Source organism: Mustelus asterias, chromosome 6 (genome assembly GCF_964213995.1).
Source record: "Mustelus asterias chromosome 6, sMusAst1.hap1.1, whole genome shotgun sequence".
Classification (NCBI taxonomy): Eukaryota; Metazoa; Chordata; class Chondrichthyes; order Carcharhiniformes; family Triakidae; genus Mustelus; species Mustelus asterias.
In genome coordinates, this window is record NC_135806.1 from 143,682,693 (window position 1) to 143,699,207 (window position 16,515).

A 16,515-nucleotide genomic window follows, 5' to 3' on the forward strand; every position below is an offset into this window, starting at 1 on the left:
TGATGGGGACAGTGTAGAGGGAGCTTTACGCTGTATCTAACCCCGTGCTGTACCTGTCCTGGGACTGTTTGATGGGGGACAGTGTAAAGGGAGCTTTACTCTGTATCTAACCCCGTGCTGTACCTGTCCTGGGAGTGTTTGATGGGGACAGTGTAGAGGGAGCTTTACTCTGTATCTAACCCCGTGCTGTACCTGTCCTGGGAGTGTTTGATGGGGGACAGTGTAGAGGGAGCTTTACTCTGTATCTAACCCCGTGCTGTACCTGTCCTGGGAGTGTTTGATGGGGACAGTGTAGAGGGAGCTTTACTCTGTATCTAACCCCGTGCTGTACCTGTCCTGGGAGTGTTTGATGGGGACAGTGTAGAGGGAGCTTTACTCTGTATCTAACCCCGTGCTGTACCTGTCCTGGGAGTGTTTGATGGGGACAGTGTAGAGGGAGCTTTACTCTGTATCTAACTCCGTGCTGTACCTGTCCTGGGAGTGTTTGATGGGGACAGTGTAGAGGGAGCTTTACTCTGTATCTAACCCCGTGCTGTACCTGTCCTGGGAGTGTTTGATGGGGACAGTGTAGAGGGAGCTTTACTCTGTATCTAACCCCGTGCTGTACCTGTCCTGGGAGTGTTTGATGGGGACAGTGTAGAGGGAGCTTTACTCTGTATCTAACCACGTGCTGTACCTGTCCTGGGAGTGTTTGATGGGGACAGTGTAGAGGGAGCTTTACTCTGTATCTAACCACGTGCTGTACCTGTCCGGGGAGTGTTTGATGGGGACAGTGTAGAGGGAGCTTTACTCTGTATCTAACCCCGTGCTGTACCTGTCCTGGGAGTGTTTGATGGGGACAGTGTAGAGGGAGCTTTACTCTGTATCTAACCCCGTGCTGTACCTGTCCTGGGAGTGTTTGATGGGGACAGTGCAGAGGGAGCTTTACTCTGTATCTAACCCCGTGCTGTACCTGTCCTGGGAGTGTTTGATGGGGACAGTGCAGAGGGAGCTTTACTCTGTATCTAACCCCGTGCTGTACCTGTCCTGGGTGTGTTTGATGGGGACAGTGTAGAGGGAGCTTTACTTTGTATCTAACCCCGTGCTGTACCTGTCCTGGGAGTGTTTGATGGGGACAGTGTAGAGGGAGCTTTACTCTGTATCTAACCCCGTGCTGTACCTGTCCTGGGAGTGTTTGATGGGGACAGTGTAGAGGGAGCTTTACTCTGTATCTAACCCCGTGCTGTACCTGTCCTGGGTGTGTTTGATGGGGACAGTGTAGAGGGAGCTTTACGCTGTATCTAACCCCGTGCTGTACCTGTCCTGGGAGTGTTTGATGGGGGACAGTGTAAAGGGAGCTTTACTCTGTATCTAACCCCGTGCTGTACCTGTCCTGGGAGTGTTTGATGGGGACAGTGTAGAGGGAGCTTTACTCTGTATCTAACCCCGTGCTGTACCTGTCCTGGGAGTGTTTGATGGGGGACAGTGTAGAGGGAGCTTTACTCTCTTTCTAACCCCGTGCTGTACCTGTCCTGGGAGTGTTTGATGGGGACAGTGTAGAGGGAGCTTTACTCTGTATCTAACCCCGTGCTGTACCTGTCCTGGGAGTGTTTGATGGGGACAGTGTAGAGGGAGCTTTACTCTGTATCTAACCCCGTGCTGTACCTGTCCTGGGAGTGTTTGATGGGGACAGTGTAGAGGGAGCTTTACTCTGTATCTAACCCCGTGCTGTACCTGTCCTGGGAGTGTTTGATGGGGACAGTGTAGAGGGAGCTTTACTCTGTATGTAACCCTGTGCTGTACCTGTCCTGGGAGTGTTTGATGGGGGCAGTGTAGAGGGAGCTTTACTCTGTATCTAACCCCGTGCTGTACCTGTCCTGGGAGTGTTTGATGGGGACAGTGTAGAGGGAGCTTTACTCTGTATCTAATCCCGTGCTGTACCTGTCCTGGGAGTGTTTGATGGGGACAGTGTAGAGGGAGCTTTACTCTGTATCTAACCCCGTGCTGTACCTGTCCTGGGAGTGTTTTATGGGGACAGTGTAGAGGGAGCTTTACTCTGTATCTAACCCCGTGCTGTACCTGTCCTGGGAGTGTTTGATGGGGACAGTGTAGAGGGAGCTTTACACTGTATCTAACCCCGTGCTGTACCTGTCCTGGGAGTGTTTGATGGGGACAGTGTAGAGGGAGCTTTACTCTGTATCTAACCCCGTGCTGTACCTGTCCTGGGAGTGTTTGATGGGGACAGTGTAGAGGGAGCTTTACTCTGTATCTAACCCCGTGCTGTACCTGTCCTGGGAGTGTTTGATGGGGACAGTGTAGAGGGAGCTTTACTCTGTATCTAACCCCGTGCTGTACCTGTCCTGGGAGTGTTTGATGGGGACAGTGTAGAGGGAGCTTTACTCTGTATCTAACCACGTGCTGTACCTGTCCTGGGAGTGTTTGATGGGGACAGTGTAGAGGGAGCTTTACTCTGTATCTAACCCCGTGCTGTACCTGTCCTGGGAGTGTTTGATGGGGACAGTGTAGAGGGAGCTTTACTCTGTATCTAACCCCGTGCTGTACCTGTCCTGGGAGTGTTTGATGGGGACAGTGTAGAGGGAGCTTTACTCTGTATCTAACCCCGTGCTGTACCTGTCCTGGGAGTGTTTGATGGGGACAGTGCAGAGGGAGCTTTACTCTGTATCTAACCCCGTGCTGTACCTGTCCTGGGTGTGTTTGATGGGGACAGTGTAGAGGGAGCTTTACTCTGTATCTAACCCCGTGCTGTACCTGTCCTGGGAGTGTTTGATGGGGACAGTGTAGAGGGAGCTTTACTCTGTATCTAACCCCGTGCTGTGCCTGTCCTGGGAGTGTTTGATGGGGACAGTGTAGAGGGAGCTTTACTCTGTATCTAACCCCGTGCTGTACCTGTCCTGGGTGTGTTTGATGGGGACAGTGTAGAGGGAGCTTTACTCTGTATCTAACCCCGTGCTGTACCTGTCCTGGGAGTGTTTGATGGGGGACAGTGTAAAGGGAGCTTTACTCTGTATCTAACCCCGTGCTGTACCTGTCCTGGGAGTGTTTGATGGGGACAGTGTAGAGGGAGCTTTACTCTGTATCTAACCGCGTGCTGTACCTGTCCTGGGAGTGTTTGATGGGGGACAGTGTAAAGGGAGCTTTACTCTGTATCTAACCCCGTGCTGTACCTGTCCTGGGAGTGTTTGATGGGGACAGTGTAGAGGGAGCTTTACTCTGTATCTAACCCCGTGCTGTACCTGTCCTGGGAGTGTTTGATGGGGACAGTGTAGAGGGAGCTTTACTCTGTATCTAACCCCGTGCTGTACCTGTCCTGGGAGTGTTTGATGGGGACAGTGTAGAGGGAGCTTTATTCTGTATCTAACCCCGTGCTGTACCTGTCCTGGGAGTGTTTGATGGGGACAGTGTAGAGGGAGCTTTACTCTGTATCTAACCCTGTGCTGTACCTGTCCTGGGAGTGTTTGATGGGGGCAGTGTAGAGGGAGCTTTACTCTGTATCTAACCCCGTGCTGTACCTGTCCTGGGAGTGTTTGATGGGGACAGTGTAGAGGGAGCTTTACTCTGTATCTAACCCCGTGCTGTACCTGTCCTGGGAGTGTTTGGTGGGGACAGTGTAGAGGGAGCTTTACTCTGTATCTAACCCCGTGCTGTACCTGTCCTGGGAGTGTTTTATGGGGACAGTGTAGAGAGAGCTTTACTCTGTATCTAACCCCGTGCTGTACCTGTCCTGGGAGTGTTTGATGGGGACAGTGTAGAGGGAGCTTTACTCTGTATCTAACCCCGTGCTGTACCTGTCCTGGGAGTGTTTGATGGGGACAGTGTAGAGGGAGCTTTACTCTGTATCTAACCCCGTGCTGTACCTGTCCTGGAAGTGTTTGATGGGGACAGTGTAGAGGGAGCTTTACTCTGTATCTAACCCCGAGCTGTACCTGTCCTGGGAGTGTTTTATGGGGACAGTGTAGAGGGAGCTTTACTCTGTATCTAACCCCGTGCTGTACCTGTCCTGGGAGTGTTTGATGGGGACCGTGTAGAGGGAGCTTTACTCTGTATCTAACCCCGTGCTGTACCTGTCCTGGGAGTGTTTTATGGGGACAGTGTAGAGGGAGCTTTACTCTGTATCTAACCCCGTGCTGTACCTGTCCTGGGAGTGTTTGATGGGGACAGTGTAGAGGGAGCTTTACTCTGTATCTAACCCCGTGCTGTACCTGTCCTGGGAGTGTTTGATGGGGACAGTGGAGAGGGAGCTTTACTCTGTATCTAACCCCGTGCTGTACCTGTCCTGGGAGTGTTTTATGGGGACAGTGTAGAGGGAGCTTTACTCTGTATCTAACCCCGTGCTGTACCAGTCCTGGGAGTGTTTGATGGGGACAGTGTAGAGGGAGCTTTACTCTGTATCTAACCCCGTGCTGTACCTGTCCTGGGAGTGTTTGATGGGGACAGTGTAGAGGGAGCTTTACTCTGTATCTAACCCCGTGCTGTACCTGTCCTGGGAGTGTTTGATGGGGGACAGTGTAAAGGGAGCTTTACTCTGTATCTAACCCCGTGCTGTACCTGTCCTGGGAGTGTTTGATGGGGACAGTGTAGAGGGAGCTTTACTCTGTATCTAACCCCGTGCTGTACCTGTCCTGGGAGTGTTTGATGGGGACAGTGTAGAGGGAGCTTTACTCTGTATCTAACCCCGTGCTGTACCTGTCCTGGGAGTGTTTGATGGGGACAGTGTAGAGGGAGCTTTACTCTGTATCTAACCCCGTGCTGTACCTGTCCTGGGAGTGTTTGATGGGGACAGTGTAGAGGGAGCTTTACTCTGTATCTAACCCTGTGCTGTACCTGTCCTGGGAGTGTTTGATGGGGGCAGTGTAGAGGGAGCTTTACTCTGTATCTAACCCCGTGCTGTACCTGTCCTGGGAGTGTTTGATGGGGACAGTGTAGAGGGAGCTTTACTCTGTATCTAACCCCGTGCTGTACCTGTCCTGGGAGTGTTTGATGGGGACAGTGTAGAGGGAGCTTTACTCTGTATCTAACCCCGTGCTGTACCTGTCCTGGGAGTGTTTTATGGGGACAGTGTAGAGGGAGCTTTACTCTGTATCTAACCCCGTGCTGTACCTGTCCTGGGAGTGTTTGATGGGGACAGTGTAGAGGGAGCTTTACTCTGTATCTAACCCCGTGCTGTACCTGTCCTGGGAGTGTTTGATGGGGACAGTGTAGAGGGAGCTTTACTCTGTATCTAACCCCGTGCTGTACCTGTCCTGGGAGTGTTTGATGGGGACAGTGTAGAGGGAGCTTTACTCTGTATCTAACCCCGTGCTGTACCTGTCCTGGGAGTGTTTTATGGGGACAGTGTAGAGGGAGCTTTACTCTGTATCTAACCCCGTGCTGTACCTGTCCTGGGAGTGTTTGATGGGGACAGTGTAGAGGGAGCTTTACTCTGTATCTAACCCCGTGCTGTACCTGTCCTGGGAGTGTTTTATGGGGACAGTGTAGAGGGAGCTTTACTCTGTATCTAACCCCGTGCTGTACCTGTCCTGGGAGTGTTTGATGGGGACAGTGTAGAGGGAGCTTTACTCTGTATCTAACCCCGTGCTGTACCTGTCCTGGGAGTGTTTGATGGGGACAGTGTAGAGGGAGCTTTACTCTGTATCTAACCCCGTGCTGTACCTGTCCTGGGAGTGTTTGATGGGGACAGTGTAGAGGGAGCTTTACTCTGTATCTAACCCCGTGCTGTACCTGTCCTGGGAGTGTTTGATGGGGACAGTGTAGAGGGAGCTTTACTCTGTATCTAACCCCGTGCTGTACCTGTCCTGGGAGTGTTTGATGGGGACAGTGTAGAGGGAGCTTTACTCTGTATCTAACCCCGTGCTGTACCTGTCCTGGGAGTGTTTGATGGGGGACAGTGTAGAGGGAGCTTTACTCTGTATCTAACCCCGTGGCTGTACCTGTCCTGGGAGTGTTTGATGGGGACAGTGCTAGAGGGAGCTTTACTCTGTATCTAACCCCGTGCTGTACCTGTCCTGGGAGTGTTTGATGGGGACAGTGTAGAGGGAGCTTTACTCTGTATCTAACCCCGTGCTGTACCTGTCCTGGGAGTGTTTGATGGGGGACAGTGTAGAGGGAGCTTTACTCTGTATCTAACCCCGTGCTGTACCTGTCCTGGGAGTGTTTGATGGGGGACAGTGTAGAGGGAGCTTTACTCTGTATCTAACCCCGTGCTGTACCTGTCCTGGGAGTGTTTGATGGGGACAGTGTAGAGGGAGCTTTACTCTGTATCTAACCCCGTGCTGTACCTGTCCTGGGAGTGTTTGATGGGGACAGTGTAGAGGGAGCTTTACTCTGTATCTAACCCCGTGCTGTACCTGTCCTGGGAGTGTTTGATGGGGACAGTGTAGAGGGAGCTTTACTCTGTATCTAACCCCGTGCTGTACCTGTCCTGGGAGTGTTTGATGGGGACAGTGTAGAGGGAGCTTTACTCTGTATCTAACCCCGTGCTGTACCTGTCCTGGGAGTGTTTGATGGGGACAGTGTAGAGGGAGCTTTACTCTGTATCTAACCCCGTGCTGTACCTGTCCTGGGAGTGTTTGATGGGGGACAGTGTAGAGGGAGCTTTACTCTGTATCTAACCCCGTGCTGTACCTGTCCTGGGAGTGTTTGATGGGGACAGTGTAGAGGGAGCTTTACTCTGTATCTAACCCCGTGCTGTACCTGTCCTGGGAGTGTTTGATGGGGACTGTGTAGAGGGAGCTTTAATCTGTACCTAACCCCGTGCTGTTCCTGTCCTGGGCGTGTTTGATGGGGGACAGTGTAGAGGGAGCTTTACTCTGTATTGAACCCCGTGCTGTACCTGTCCTGGGAGTGTTTGATGGGGACAGTGTAGAGGGAGCTTTACTCTGTATCGAACCCCGTGCTGTACCTGTCCTGGACGTGTTTGATGGGGACAGTGTAGAGGGAGCTTTACTCTGTATCGAACCCCGTGCTGTACCTGTCCTGGGAGTGTTTGATGGGGACAGTGTAGAGGGAGCTTTACTCTGTATCGAACCCCGTGCTGTACCTGTCCTGGACGTGTTTGATGGGGACAGTGTAGAGGGAGCTTTACTCTGTATCGAACCCCGTGCTGTACCTGTCCTGGACGTGTTTGATGGGGACAGTGTAGAGGGAGCTTTACTCTGTATCGAACCCCGTGCTGTACCTGTCCTGGACGTGTTTGATGGGGACAGTGTAGAGGGAGCTTTACTCTGTATCGAACCCCGTGCTGTACCTGTCCTGGGAGTGTTTGATGGGGACAGTGTAGAGGGAGCTTTACTCTGTATCTAACCCCGTGCTGTACCTGTCCTGGGAGTGTTTGATGGGGGACAGTGTAGAGGGAGCTTTACTCTGTATCTAACCCTGTGCTGTACCTGTCCTGGGATTGTTTGATGGGGGACAGTGTAGAGGGAGCTTTACTCTGTATCTAACCCTATGATGTACCTGTCCTGGGAGTATTTGATGGGGTACAGTGTGGAGGGAGCTTTACTCTGTATCTAACGCCGTGCTGTACCCGTCCTGCGAGTGTTTTATGGGGGACAGTGTAGCGGGAGCTTGACTCGGTATCTAACCCTGTGCTGTACCTGCCCTGGGAGTGTTTGATGGGGACAGTGTAGAGGGAGCTTTACTCTGTATCTAACCCCGTGCTGTACCTGCCCTGGGAGTGTTTGATGGGGACAGTGTAGAGGGAGCTTTACTCTGTATCTAACCCCGTGCTGTACCTGTCCTGGGAGTGTTTGATGGCGGACAGTGTAGAGGGAGCTTTACTCTGTATCTAACCCCGTGCTGTACCTGTCCTGGGAGTGTTTGATGGGGACAGTGTAGAGGGAGCTTTACTCTGTATCTAACCCCGTGCTGTACCTGTCCTGGACGTGTTCGATGGGGGACAGTGTAGAGGGTGCTTTACTCTGTATCTAACCCTGTGCTGTACCTGTTCTGGGAGTGTTTGATGGGGGACAGTGTAGAGGGAGCTTTACTCTGTATCTAACCCCGTGCTGTACCTGTCTTGGGAGTGTTTGATGGGGACAGTGTAGAGGGAGCTTTACTCTGTATCTAACCCTGTGCTGTACCTGTCCTGGGAGTGTTTGATGGGGACAGTGTAGAGGGAGCTTTACTCTGTATCTAACCCCGTGCTGTACCTGTCCTGGACGTGTTCGATGGGGGACAGTGCAGAGGGAGCTTTACTCTGTATCTAACCCCGTGCTGTACCTGTCCTGGGAGTGTTTGATGGGGACAGTGTAGAGGGAGCTTTACTCTGTATCTAACCCCGTGCTGTACCTGTCCTGGACGTGTTCGATGGGGACAGTGTCGAGGGAGCTTCACTCTGTATCTAACCCCGTCCTGGGAGTGTTTGGGGTGAAAGGGGGGGTGTGTTTTGGAGGGGTGGGTGGGGCTGCTTTATAACCCGGTTTGACCTCACGCTAACCTTCCCCCTGCAGGCTGGATGCATCACACGGCGGAACAGTTTGCCGTGCGCAGCGCACGAGAAGCGTTCCCCATCGACGGTCTGAGTCGGGCCGGGGGAGGATGGAGTCCGGCCCCCCAGCGACCGTGGGCCCCCAGCAGCAGGTAGGACAGGCCCCGCTGACGGCGCGTGGCGCCCCCTCTTGGAACCTGCGAGCGGCTCACGTGGTGTGGGTCAGACACTGGTCTGGTGTGAGTGTCACTGGGTTAGTAACCCAGAGCAGCAGGTTCCTGAGGGGACACAGGTTCAAATCCCACCGGTAGAAGTGAAACTCGGTTAATAGACTCGGAATTGGAGTCAGGGGGGGATGTACGGCACGTATGGAGGCCGTTCGGCCCTACTTGTCCATGCTGCCCATCATCAAGTGCCTACGGGGCCGAAGGAGGCCATTCAGCCCATCGAGTCTGCGCCAACCACCATCCCCCTATTCCCATCACCCTACTTATTTACCCCCTGACACTGAGGAGCAATTTATCACGGGGCAATCCCCTTTGGACTGTGGGAGGAAACCCACGCAGACACGGGGAGAATGTGCAGACTCCACACAGACAGTGACCCGAGCCGGGAATCGAACCTGGGTCCCTGGAGCTGTGAGGCAGCAGTGCTAACCCACTGTGCCACCGGAAATGTTGCTATTGTGTCCACCTCTCCCACCTCCCGTGGCAACTCATTCCATACACGCACCACCCTCTGTGTGGAAAAAGTAGCCCCTCTCACCTTTAAACCTACCCTCTCTGGTTTTGGACTCCCCCCTACCCTGGGGGGAAAAGACCTCGGCTCGTCACCTTATTTCTGCCCCTCATGATATTTATAAACCGCTATAAGGTCGCCATTTATCCTCCGACGCTCCAGGGAAACCAGTCCCAGGGTGGGATTTTCCAGCCACGCTTGCCCCAAGACTGGAAAATCCTGCCCGAGATCAGTGGACCTTTACATTGTCCGTGTCTCGCCCGCTACGATTCCCGTGGTGGGGCGGGTGGGAAAATTCCATCACCAGCCTATCCGGCGCCTCCTTGTAATTCAAAGCTTCCAGTCCCGGCAACATCCTTGTCAATCTTTTTTTGCACCCTTTCCAGTTTAATTACATCCTTCCTGTCACAGGGTGATCAGAATTGTTTGCAGTATTCCAAATATGGCCTTGTCAATGTCTTGTACAGTTAGAATCATCATAGAATCTCTAAAGTGTAGAAGACAGCCATTCGAGAATGCACTGACCACAATCCCACGCCAGCCTTATTCTCCTAACCCCATCTACTTACCCTGCTCATCCCCCCTGACACTAAGAGGCAATTTAGCATGGCCAATCCACCTAACCCGCACATCTTTGGACACTAAGGGACAATTTAGCATGGCCAATCCACCTAACCTACACATCTTTGGACACTAAGGGACAATTTAGCATGGCCAATCCACCTAACCTACACATCTTTGGACACTAAGGGACAATTTAGCACGGCCAATCCACCTAACCCACACATCTTTGGACACTAAGGGGCAATTTAGCATGGCCAATCCACCTAACCCACACATCTTTGAACACTAAGGGGCAATTTAGCATGGCCAATCCACCTAACCCACACATCTTTGAACACTAAGGGGCAATTTAGCATGGCCAATCCACCTAACCTGCACATCTTTGGACACTAAAGGGCAATTTAGCATGGCCAATCCACCTAACCCGCACATCTTTGAACACTAAGGGGCAATTTAGCATGGCCAATCCACCTAACCCACACATCTTTGAACACTAAGGGGCAATTTAGCATGGCCAATCCACCTAACCTGCACATCTTTGGACACTAAAGGGCAATTTAGCATGGCCAATCCACCTAACCCGCACATCTTTGAACACTAAGGGGCAATTTAGCATGGCCAATCCACCTAACCTGCACATCTTTGGACACTAAGGGGCAATTTAGCATGGCCAATCCACCTAACCCGCACATCTTTGGACACTAAGGGGCAATTTAGCATGGCCAATCCACCTAACCTGCACATCTTTGGACACTAAGGGGCAATTTAGCATGGCCAATCCACCTAACCTGCACATCTTTGGACACTAAGGGGCAATTTAGCATGGCCAATCCACCTAACCCGCACATCCTTGGACACTAAGGGGCAATTTAGCATGGCCAATCCACCTAACCTGCACATCTTTGGAGTGTGGGAGGAAACTGGAGCACCCGGAGGAAACCCACTCAGACACGGGGAGAACGTGCAGACTCCGCACAGACAGTGACCCGGGAATTGAACCCGGGACCCTGGCGCTGTGAGGCAGCAGTGCTGAACACTGTCCCGCCCTTAATGTCCCAACTCCTGTACTCGAGACTCTGATCGATGAAGGCAAGTGTGTCAAACGCTGCCTTCACCACCCTGCCTATCTGTGACGCCACTTTCAAGGAACTGTGTGCCTGCCTCCCTACCGTCTCTCTGTTCAGGAACACTCCCCAGGGTCCGACCGTTAACTGTGAATTGAACAGTTAGTCTCGGTAATGGTGACCCTAAAACTGTCAGATTGTCGGAAAAAACCCATCTGGTTCACTAACGTCCTTTAGGGAAGGAAATCTGCCGTCCTTACCCGGTCTGGCCTACATGTGACTCCAGAGCCACAGCCAACGTGGTTGACTCTCAACTGCCCTCTGAAACGGCCGATCGAGACACTTTGTTGTATTAATGAAGGCAGCTCACCGACTCTGCAGGGCAGTTAGGGATTCAGCTGGAACTTTTCAAGGGTGAAACGCTTGAAAAGGGAGGAGGGGCTAGGAGCGAGATTAATCGGAAAGCTCGACGGGCCGAATGGCTTCCTGTATACTGAGAGGTTCTACAAGGGAAGGCCTGAAATGCGTTGGAAGCGTTTGCTTGGCGACCTGCCTCCTGACCATGGGGTAGGGTCAAAGGGCAAAGCCCACGAGCCGTACGGGCCACGTATCCAGGAATTTGGGATTTGACAAGTGGTGGCGGGCGAAGTTTTGTTTTTGTCAGAGGCCAGTGGCCATGAGACTTGCTTTAACTCTGTGTCTTATTTCCCACTCCATCCCCCCCCCCCCACCCTCCCTCTCCTCAAAAACCCTGCCCCGCTCTCTCTCTCTCTCTGCTCACCAGGTGCTCTGCAAGCCTTGCTCAGAACCAATATAACTCATATCCCGGTCATATGTCAAGTGCTGGGCATCCGGTGAAATCCTACTGCCCCTCTGGGTAAGACCCTCAGCCAAGTTTGCTTTCTGAACCCTGGGGGGAGCGGTGGGGGGTGGGGTGGGCAGAGGGTTTGCGCGGGCCTGTGGGTGCAGGTGGCACAGTGTTTAGCACTGCTGCCTCACAGCGCCAGGGACCCGGGTTTGATTCCCGGCTCGGGTCACTGTCTGTGTGGAGTCTGCACATTCTCCCCGTGTCTGCGTGGGTTTCCTCCGGGTGCTCCGGTTTCCTCCCGCAGTCCCAAAGATTTTTTAAAAGTTGATTTAATTAGTGCCACAAGTCGGCTTACATTAACACCGCAATGAAGTTACTGTGAAAATCCCCCTCGTGGCCACACTCCGGCGCCTGTTCGGGTAACACTGAGGGAGAATTTAGCACGGCCGATGCACCCTAACCAGCACGTCTTTCGGACTGTGGGAGGAAACCGGAGCACCCGGAGGAAACCCACGCAGATACGGGGAGAACGTGCAGACTCCGCACAGACAGTGACCCGAGCCGGGAATCGAACCCGGGTCCCTGGCGCTGTGAGGCAGCAATGCCATGGGTTTAATTGTACTCTGGGGTAGGGGTAGGGGGTACTAACTGTTATACAGGTCTATAAAATAATGAGGGGCACAGATCAGCTAGATCGTCAATATCTTTTCCCCAAAGGTCGGGGAGTCTAAAACTAGAGGGCATAGGTTAAAGGTGAGAGGGGAGAGATACAAAAGTGTCCCGAGGGGCAATTGTTTCACACAGAGGGTGGTGAGTGTCTGGAACGAGCTGCCAGAGGCAGTAGTAGAGGCGGGTACAATTTTGTCTTTTAAAAAGCGTTTAGATAGTTACATGGGTACGATGGGTATAGAGGGATATGGGCCAAACGCGGGCAATTGGGATTAGCTTAGTGGTTTAAAAAAAAGGGGCGGCATGGACAAGTTGGGCCGAAGGGCCTGTTTCCATGCTGTAAACCTCTCTGACTCTATAACTGGGGTTCGGTGGTTGGGAGGCACAATATTATCGCTCGACTATTAATCCAGAAACTTAGCTCATGTTCTGGGGACCCGGGTTCGAATCCCCGCCACGGCAGACGGTGGAATTTGAATTCAATAAAAAAATATCTGGAATTAAGAATCTACTGATTGTCGGAAAAACCCATCTGGTTCCTTTAGGGAAGGAAATCTACCGTCCTTACCCCGGTCTGGCCTACATGTGACTCCAGAGCCACAGCCAATGTGGTTGCCTCCAAGGGGCGACTAGGGATGTAAAGATTAAGCTTGAGAGACCCAGGGTAACTGAGGGGTTACTGACGGAACAACGCTGGCCATAGACACAGATTGAGATAGGGAGCTATCTCCTGCCGCAGCTCTTGTGCGGCCTCTGGTGGACACTCGCAGGGCTGCGGTCGGACGTGACTGGGGGCGGAATATATTTTCCCCAGGTGGGAGGGGATTTGCCGGAGAAAGCCAAGAACTCGGAGGAGGGAGAGTAAATCGTGCGTTTGCTGTCGGCCCTTGAGCAGAATGGGAGGCAGGGCGGCACAGTGGGTTAGCGCCACTCCCTCACGGCGCCAGGGACCCGGGTTCGATTCCCGGCCTCGGGTCACTGTCTGTGTGGAGTCTGCACGTTCTCCTCGTGTCTGCGTGGGTTTTCTCCGGGTGCTCCGGTTTCTTCCCACAGTCCAAAGATGTGCGGGTTAGGTTGATTGGCCAGGTTAAAAATTGCCCCTTAGAGTCCTGAGATGCGTAGGTTAGAGGGATTAGCGGGTAAAATATGTGGGGGTAGGGCCTGGGTGGGATTGTGGTCGGTGCAGACTTGATGGGCCGAATGGCCTCCTTCTGCACTGTAGGGATTCTATGATTCTATGATTCCCCGTGTCTGCGTGGGTTTCCTCCGGGTGCTCCGGTTTCCTCCCACACTCCGAAAGATGTGTAGGTTAGGTGGATTGGCCGTGCTAAATTGTCCCTTAGTGTCCAAAGATGTGCAGGTTAGGGGGATTGGCCATGCTAAATTGTCCCTTAGTGCCCAAAGATGTGCGGGTTAGGTGGATTGGCCATGCTAAATTGCCCCTTAGTGTCCAAAGATGTGCAGGTTAGGTGGATTGGCCGTGCTAAATTGTCCCTTAGTGTCCAAAGATGTGCAGGTTAGGGGGATTGGCCATGGTAAATTCTCCCTGAGTGTTAGGGGGACTGGCTAGGGTAAATACATGGGGTTACAGGGAGAGGGGCTTGGGAGGGATTGTTGTCAGTGCACGCTCAATGGGCTGAATGGCCTCTTTCTGCCCTATTGTCCTTTGTGGGGAAATGGGGGGAGGAAGGGATGAGGGGCAATGTGCGGGGGAAGGGGAGACAGAGAGTGCGAGTGAGTGTGAAGCCCCACCTTGTTGAATAGCCTGCCCTCCTCTTTCCCCCCCCCCCCCTCAGGTCGTCCCGACCTCTCCACGGAAAGCTCGATGGGATCCACAGCTGTGTGCAGGCCCTCCTGCACGATCAGCCGCAGCCCCGGGTCTGGGAGCAGCTGGGTCAGATCTACGAGTCGGAGCACGAGCTGGAGGATGCCATCAAGTGCTACCAACACGCCGCGCGTTACACCAGCGGCTACAGCTACAGCGACCTCACCACCAGAATCAACCGGCTCCAGCAGGTGAGGGCGCCATTTTGGTTTTGGCCATTGGAGAGACCCTGTTGCGTTTTTCGTTGGGTATGCGATTGGGCGGGACGAGACCCTCCCGGGGACCTCCTGGCATGAGGAGCGAGCTGCCTACCACAAGACTCAAATTCCTCAGTTGACGTCCTGAGGGCAGATTATAGACCAGTACAGCACAGGAACAGGCCCATCGGCCCCTCCCATGTTGTGCCCAACATGGCGCCAAATGAAACTAATCCCTTCTGCCTGCCCTTGGCCCATATCCCTTCATGTCTTTGCATATTCGTAGAACATAGATAGAACATAGATAGAACATAGGTAGAACATAGGTAGAACATCGATAGAACATAGATAGAACATAGAACAGTACTGCACAGAACAGGCCCTTCGGCCCCTCCCATGTTGTGCCCAACATGGCGCCAAATGAAACTAATCCCTTCTGCCTGCCCTTGGCCCATATCCCTTCATGTCTTTGCATATTCGTAGAACATAGATAGAACATAGATAGAACATAGGTAGAACATAGGTAGAACATAGATAGAACATAGATAGAACATAGAACAGTACTGCACAGAACAGGCCCTTCGGCCCACGATGTTGTGCCGAGCTTTATCTGAAACCAAGATCAAGCTATCCCACTCCCTATCATCCTGGTGTGCTCCATGTGCCTATCCAATAACCGCTTAAATATTCCTAAAGTGTCTGACTCCACTATCACTGCAGGCAGTCCATTCCACACCCCAACCACTCTCTGCGTAAAGAACCTACCTCTGATATCCTTCCTGTATCTCCCACCATGAACCCTATAGTTATGCCCCCTTGTAATAGCTCCATCCACCCGAGGAAATAGTCTTTGAACATTCACTCTATCTATCCCCTTCATCATTTTATAAACCTCTGTTAAGTCTCCCCTCAGCCTCCTCCGCTCCAGAGAGAACAGCCCTAGCTCCCTCAACCTTTCCTCATAAGACCTACCCTCCAAACCAGGCAGCATCCTGGTAAATCTCCTCTGCACTCTTTCCAGCGCTTCCACATCCTTCTTATAGTGAGGTGACCAGAACTGCACACAATATTCCAAATGTGGTCTCACCAAGGTCCTGTACAGTTGCAACATATTCATGTGCTTATCTTATAGAGGTCTATAAAATAATCAGGGGCACGGATCAGCGAGATAGTCAACACCTTTTCCCAAAGATAGGGGAGTCTAAAACTAGAGGGCATAGGTTTAAGATGAGAAGGGAGAGATACAAAAGTGTCCAGAGGGGGCAATTTTTTCACACACGCAATTGCCCGCGTTTGCCCCATATCCCTCTATACCCATCGTACCCATGTAACTGTCTAAATGCTTTTTAAAAGATAAAATTGTACCCGCCTCTACTACTACCTCTGGCAGCTCGTTCGAGACACTCACCACCCTCTGTGTGAAAAAATTGCCCCTCTGGACACTTTTGTATCTCTCCCCTCTCACCTTAAACCTGTGCCCTCTAGTTTTAGACTCCCCCACCTTTGGGGAAAGATATTGACTATCTAGCTGATCTGTGCCCCTCATTATTTTATAGACCTCTATAAGATCACCCCTCAGCCTCCTACGCTCCAGGGAAAAAAGTCCCAGTCTATCCAGCCTCTCCTTATAGCTCATCCCCTCTAATCCAGGCAACATCCTGGTAAACCTCTTCTGCACCCTCTCCAAAGCCTCCACATCCTTCCTGTAATGCGGCGACCAGAATTGAACACAATTCTCTAAGTGCGGCCTAACCAAAGTTTTATAAAGCTGCAACGTGACAAAGAACAAAGAACAATACAGCACAGGAACAGGCCCTTCGGCCCTCCAAGCCCGCGCCGCTCCCTGGTCCAAACTAGACCATTCTTTTGTATCCCTCCATTCCCACTCCGTTCATGTGGCTATCTAGATAAGTCTTAAACGTTCCCAGTGTGTCCGCCTCCACCACCTTGCCCGGCAGCGCATTCCAGGCCCCCACCACCCTCTGTGTAAAATATATCCTTCTGATATCTGTGTTAAACCTCCCCCCCTTCACCTTGAACCTATGACCCCTCGTGAACATCACCACCGACCTGGGGAAAAGCTTCCCACCGTTCACCCTATCTATGCCTTTCATAATTTTATACACCTCTATTAGGTCTCCCCTCATCCTCCATCTTTCCAGTGAGAACAACCCCAGTTTACCCAATCTCTCCTCATAACTAAGCCCTTCCATACCAGGCAACAT

The 16,515-nt window shown here is 52.3% G+C and overlaps 2 protein-coding genes across 2 annotated transcripts in view; one reads left to right on the forward strand and one right to left on the reverse strand.

Moving 5' to 3' along the window:
* Window positions 1–16,515, reverse strand: part of oxct1a (3-oxoacid CoA transferase 1a) — a 416,864-nt gene that overhangs the window by 144,005 nt on the left and 256,344 nt on the right. The gene's annotated exons all lie outside the window — the stretch shown is intronic.
* Window positions 1–16,515, forward strand: part of LOC144495229 (complement component C7-like) — a 108,558-nt gene that overhangs the window by 22,926 nt on the left and 69,117 nt on the right. The window contains exons 8-9 of the mRNA XM_078215296.1: window positions 8,448–8,642; window positions 14,065–14,284. Of these exons, the coding sequence (XP_078071422.1) occupies window positions 8,448–8,642; window positions 14,065–14,284 (415 nt within the window). The remainder of the gene's footprint in view (window positions 1–8,447; window positions 8,643–14,064; window positions 14,285–16,515) is intronic.